The 5,899-nt window shown below is 47.4% G+C and overlaps 1 protein-coding gene across 1 annotated transcript in view; it reads right to left on the bottom strand.

Moving 5' to 3' along the window:
- Nucleotides 1-265: 265 nt before the first annotated feature.
- Snupn (snurportin 1) overlaps nucleotides 266-5,899 on the bottom strand; it is a gene marked incomplete at its 5' end in the record, with an annotated part of 17,476 nt that continues 11,842 nt past the window's right edge. Inside the window, 2 exons of the mRNA XM_023712629.1 lie at nucleotides 266-2,667; nucleotides 4,218-4,298. Of these exons, the coding sequence (XP_023568397.1) occupies nucleotides 2,347-2,667; nucleotides 4,218-4,298 (402 nt within the window). The remainder of the gene's footprint in view (nucleotides 2,668-4,217; nucleotides 4,299-5,899) is intronic.

The raw sequence follows: 5,899 nt of genomic DNA, 5'->3' as shown, positions 1-5,899 counted from the left end.
AACCTATAACCCACCCATTTTTTTGGTTCTGGCATGAGAAAAGGTAAAACATGTTATTAATAATTTTAAAAATAATTAATGTTGACAGGATTATTATTATTTTTTATTTTAGGGAAAGGTCTACAGGGAGTTCAGGGTCTCACTACTAGAACAGACTTGTAGTGATCCGCCTGTTTACAGCCTCCCAAGAGCTGGGATTACAGGTGTGTGCCACCATGCCCAGTCTCAATTGCTGTCTCAGCATTCCCTGGAGGCAGGGCTGGCACAGCAGGCCTGGGGATTGAACCCCAGTCCCTGCACCTGCTTACAGGCGTTTTAATCTGCTGAGCTATGTGGCCGCCCACTGACAAGATTATTTTGGATAGCTGGATTTGACTTGGCTTAAATCAAACATATTACAGCTAAAACAAACAAACAAACAAACAAACAAACAAACAAACATCCAGCCATCTTTGAAACAGGTGGCAAGAGGTATTTTACAGTCCATAAAAAATAGGCCCAGGAGACACACTGCTATCCAGATTACTAAAACCAGGTGCCCAGTTAAAAATGTCACAGGTGCTGACCCAAGAGAGGTCCTTCCACTGCCAGTCGACAGCATCAAGTGGCTCTACTGGGTGCATCAGGCTGAGTTCTCAGTCTTATGTATCTGTCTATAGAGAGGGGGTTTGGGAGAACGAACATCTTTTCCACGCTACTTCATTCTGAGTACAGCCTGCCCAAACTGCTATGGACAGGGGAACAAGTGGCTCCTGAACTGATAGAGTTGATGACCGAGAACAGAACACTTAAAAGGCCCCAGGGACTAAACATCTAGGCTGCCTACGACATCTCCTTGGCAGAGGAACAGAGTCCCTATTGCAAAACTGACCTACATTCAGGAAGGGGCTTATTGATGGAGGTGAATGCTTGAATCTGCAGTCAGCGGGATCCAGCATCATCACTGTGTGAGGGCAGTGAGAGTTCTTCCTTCTCCAGTTTTACAGAGTCAGCGAGACCAGCTCTCCAAGCACAGACTCTGAGGCGTGTTCCTTGGGATGTGCTGAATGCATGTAACTGGGCTCTGCCTGCCCGGATGTGTCCTCAGAGAGAATCGATTCAAAGGGATATTGCATATCACACAAGAGTTGACCAGAGCCCTCTGAAACTGTCCACAGAACATTATTCCTGCTGTGTGCCACTTTATCTGGTTAGAGAAGTATTAGAAAGCAGAAGCCACAGGAACTGGGACATGTTTCCTGAGCACACAACAGAAACTCACTGGTTAGTTGCAGACACCATCTTCCACTTGTGTGGCCATCTGAGAGCTCTAGTTCACAGTCTGAGGACTCCCTCCTCACTTCCCTTTCTCTTGTGACATAAAATCCCAGGCCTCCTGTCTCTTCTCAGGCCATGCTGAACCTGCTTCAGTCCCCAAGGCCAGGCCTGTCCTGCTCAGGAGGGACAGCTGCAGTGCCTGTCTGTGCCCTTCTGCCCCTCCTGGTCCAACATGGAACCCAAGTCCCTCTGCAGAGCCTGAGCTTGTGCCCCTTTCACGAGCACCCTCCCTCTGCCCTCTTGAGTCCCTGCACGATGTTCTCTGCACCTCTCTGCACTGGGTACCCATTTCCGAACCATGACACCCCCCCCCCACACACACACACACATTCTGCTGTGTATATTTCTCACTAGACTGTGCCTTCTCAAGGACTGAGTCCTGTCCACCCTCAAAATCCCCTCCACATTTCAGGGTCCCTTTTGATCAAGTTTTATCTGCTGTGGTTAAGGAGCAGACAAGTCCCAGTAGCATTTTACCTCAAGCCATGTCTAAACCAAAGAAAATCAAACTCAAATACTGAGAACTGCTAACACTCTAATACCGAGAACTGCAGTTCCTGGTAAGGCCTTTCAGAAACATGACACTGCCCACAGAAGCACCTGGCAATGCAGCAGAATGTCTGGGTGCTGAGAGGGTAAAATGGGCCAAGACTGGACTGCCAAGGTTTATTTCTTTGTTTTCTTTTTGTTTTTGGGGGGACAGGGTTTCACTGTGTAATCTAGGCTGGCCTTGAACTCATGGTAATCCTATCTGACTCCCAAGTGCTGAGATTCCAAGGTATACACTACCAATGTTTGGTTAACAACTTTCTAAGAATTATACATATTTACATTGCAGATCTGAGGTACACTTATCACAGTAAGAGCTGTTCAATTCCACGTGAATGCTACCTCTCCAGTTGCCTGAGCCAGCATTTTAGATAGGAGAAACACTTTCTATTGGAGTAAAACCAAGTCACCTGTTGTGGTCACATATTCTCCCTGGTGCCTTGCTGAACCTGTCCCCAACTCCTAAGGAGGCTGCCCTCTCTAGGTCTCCATGCAGCCTCCGGACTGGCCTGGGTCCTGGGGAGGAGGCTGTGGCACGGGGGTGGACAGGTGTTCCAGCTCATAGTGCCCACTTTCATGCCCCTCAAGTGTGGGCTTCTCCCTTGTGTCCTTCTGGCTTCTCTTGTGCTCGATGATCTGCTGCAGCTGGTGTCCCGCATATTCTGGCTTGGTGGTCAGTGGACATGTGGGCACAGCCATGCCCAGGATATCTGATACCATGTAGGGGCGCAGCCAACCCACCAAGGGTGTGCTTCCAGGGCTGTAGTGGGTCTGCTTGTGGTAGAAAAGGAGTCCATCTACCTGCAAGAGGGAAATGGGGTCACCATAGCTGCTGAGAGCATATAGAACAGAACTCATGACCCTAGTCCTTTTCTGCTTGCTCCCCATGTGTACAATTTCTCTAAATAAAGAAATGGCCTAGAAAACTAATTTCTAGAAAGTAAAAAATTCCAAATAACACTTTCCTATTTAGAGAGTGTTTTGCTTTCTGGGCATGGTGGCACACGCCTATAATTCCAGCACTTGGGAGGCTGAGGCAGGAGGACTGCCATGAGTTCAAGGCCAGCATAAATTACAAAGCAAGACCCTGTTCCCCCACAAAAAAAAAAAATTGTTTTTATTTTTTCCCATAATTTTATTGAGAGACATATAGCAATGAGACAGTTCAAATCAAATTGGTAGGACAGTTTCAGTAATTAACACATTGCATACTCTCTTCCTAGTGGTCAAAAAAAAAAAAAAATTAAGGAGTGTTTTCCTCTCTACTATCTCACCCCTGACCCACAGGAGGGTCTTGAGAAGGGAGCTTTCCAGACTCAGAGGGTCCTGGGGGGGGGGGAGAGATCTTTAAAAATACACTGAGTGTGAAGCAGAAATCCAGGTAGAGTCCAGCCCTCCTGTCCCCAAACTCCAGTCTCCAAACTCTAGTCTATCACCCAAAAATCTGGTGCAGTGGCTGATCCTCCTGCAGAAAAGGGGACAGGGCCTCCAAGGTGCCAGGCTGCAAGCAGAACACACAGGCTGCCAGATCCCTGCCATTCCTCCCCATAAAGTGTATGTGAGCCACATTCTGGGAAATTCAGCTTTTCTCAACGGGAAGACCTCCTACAGCCCCATATTGTCTTTTCTATGATTCAGTGACTCATCTCTAAAAAGCATTTCTTGCCACTGGGGTATAAGCGTTATAAATAAAGACAGTGTTCTCACCACCTTCCTAATTGACTCCCAGAAATGAAGGCAACTCAGCCTTTGCCATTTCCGCATCCAGGAAGCTGTACCCTTTATAAAATTAGATCCATGCAAGCGATTCCATGCGGGTGACTAGGCAGAACTGTAAGTGGGTGCTGGGCAGGGACTCTGCTTACTGACGGTCACTGCAGGTTCCAAGGATGATAAAAGATTGCCCAGGACTGGGGCCTTCTGGGGACAAGATGCCACTGGTGCTAAGATGGGACAAGTCTGGGAAAACTGCTGTTCAGCAAGAACTACATCCTGGGGATTTGTGCTTTGGCCAGGAGACGACTACAGTCCAAACATTTAGGGCAGCCACAGATGCCCCTACTTCGTAGTCAGCATGGTGGCCAACAAAGGGAAGCTGTTCTCGTGCTGTAGCAAGAAAGCATAAAAGAAGGACCCAGGCATAGAAGTCCTTGCCATCTCTGGGTCTCAGTTTCCCTCCCAGGGCTCTGGTGTCTGATTCAGCTTGCAGGCCAAAGGGCAGCAGGCACACTCCTTCCACTGAGTCAGCCTCCAACCTTATTCTGACACAGCAAAGTAGATATCCTAAAGGCTGTGTAATGGAGCCTCCCTGAACCCTATGGTCACATCAAAGCAACAGAGAGCTCTATTACCTCAAAAGGAAAATCCATAGCCAGCACCTTACACAGGCTCTCAGGGGTACAAGGGAAATTCTTCAGCCCCACAAATTTAAACTGAAATACAAATAAGAACACAGAATTAGTGCATGTTCTGTAGGATACTGGTGCAAGCGACTGAAAACCACTATTCCCATTTTCAGTCTCATCCTTCCCTGTCCCCTCCCATTCCCCTGCCCTTTCACTGGTCAGTGTTTGTCCATCTTCCTTTGCACTCAGGAATCATCCTGGTGTAGGAGAATCATCTGGGAGTTTTTAACAGTTCCGGGTGCTAGGCTGGGAATGTGTCTCAGAGGGTGTTTGCTTATTTTCTCTGAAGCATTCCACAGGAAAGCAATAAACAAAAACTTACTGATGGTTGGGCACGGTGGCACATGACATACCCAAAAGCCCAGTTACTTATGAAGCTGAAGCAGCATGATTGGGAGTGCAAGGCCAGCCCAGACAACTTTGTGAGACTTTGTCTCAAAATAAGCATTTATTTATTTTTTTTTTTGGTGGAACCGGGGATTGAACTCAGGCCCTTGGGCTTGCCAGAGAAGCACTTACTCTACTGAGCCATCTCCCTGGTCCTGTCTCAAAATAAAATTTTAAAAAAATAGTTGGGGATGTGGCTCACTGTAGTGTTCACGGTGTGTAAGGTCCTGAGTTCCATCCTTGGTGTTGGACATCATCCCATGTGCACGTGGCTTTTTTTTTTTTTTTTTCCTCCTACATTGCCCAGGCTGGTCTCAAACTTCTGGGCTCAAGTGACCTCCAGCCTTGACTTCTCCTGAGGTGGTGACTCCAGCTATGTGGCCCCATCCCCACCAGACCCTGACACATTCTGAAGTCACTGGTTCAATGGCCAAGATTCCTGGGCTGTCAAGATGGGCTGTGGGGCTCCAAGGAGGCACCTCTGAGCCTGTTCTGCTCAATGAAATGAAAGATGAATGAGACTCAGCCATGACTGAAATGGTTCCCACGGTCCATGGACCAGCAGCATCAGCCTCACAAGAGACATTATTAGAAACCCGATTCTCAGCCTGGAGGATGGTGCATGCCTGTAAGCTCAGCACTCTGAGAGCTCAGGCAGAAGACTCACGTTTCTACTAAAGGCAACTGAGCAAGGCCTTGTCTCAAAATAAAAAATAAGAAAATGAGCTGGGGGCCAGGGAGATGGCTCAGTGGAATGTACGCTTCCCTGGCAAGCGCAAGGGCCTGAGTTCAATCCCCAGTTCTGAAAAAAAAAAAAGAGAGAGAAAAGAAAATGAGCTGGGGCTGTTGCTCAGTGTCAAAGCTCTAGGTCAGTGGTACAGCACTTGTCTAGCATGCATGAGGCCTTGGGTTCAACCACTAGCCCCACAAATAATCAATCAGTCAATCAATCAAATAGTATTTTCTATTAACTATTATTTTATGTATCTGCCATAATTTTATTTTTTATTTTTTGGTACCAGGAATCGAATTCAGAGCCTCACACTTGCCAGACAGGCACTGTGCTGCTGAGCTACATCCCTGGCCCTGCCATAAGTATTACTCTAGGAATGCTGGCATATTTGTTTTTAAAATTTATTTATGGGGCTGGTGAGATGGCTCAGTGGTCTAAAGCACCTACTTAGAACAAGCTTAGCAAAGCACAGGGACCACGGTTCAATCCCCCAGCATCACAGGCCAGC

This window comes from Octodon degus, unplaced genomic scaffold (genome assembly GCF_000260255.1).
Source record: "Octodon degus isolate 3935 unplaced genomic scaffold, OctDeg1.0 scaffold00026, whole genome shotgun sequence".
Classification (NCBI taxonomy): domain Eukaryota; kingdom Metazoa; phylum Chordata; class Mammalia; order Rodentia; family Octodontidae; genus Octodon; species Octodon degus.
This window is presented reverse-complemented; position numbering and strand designations above follow the sequence as displayed.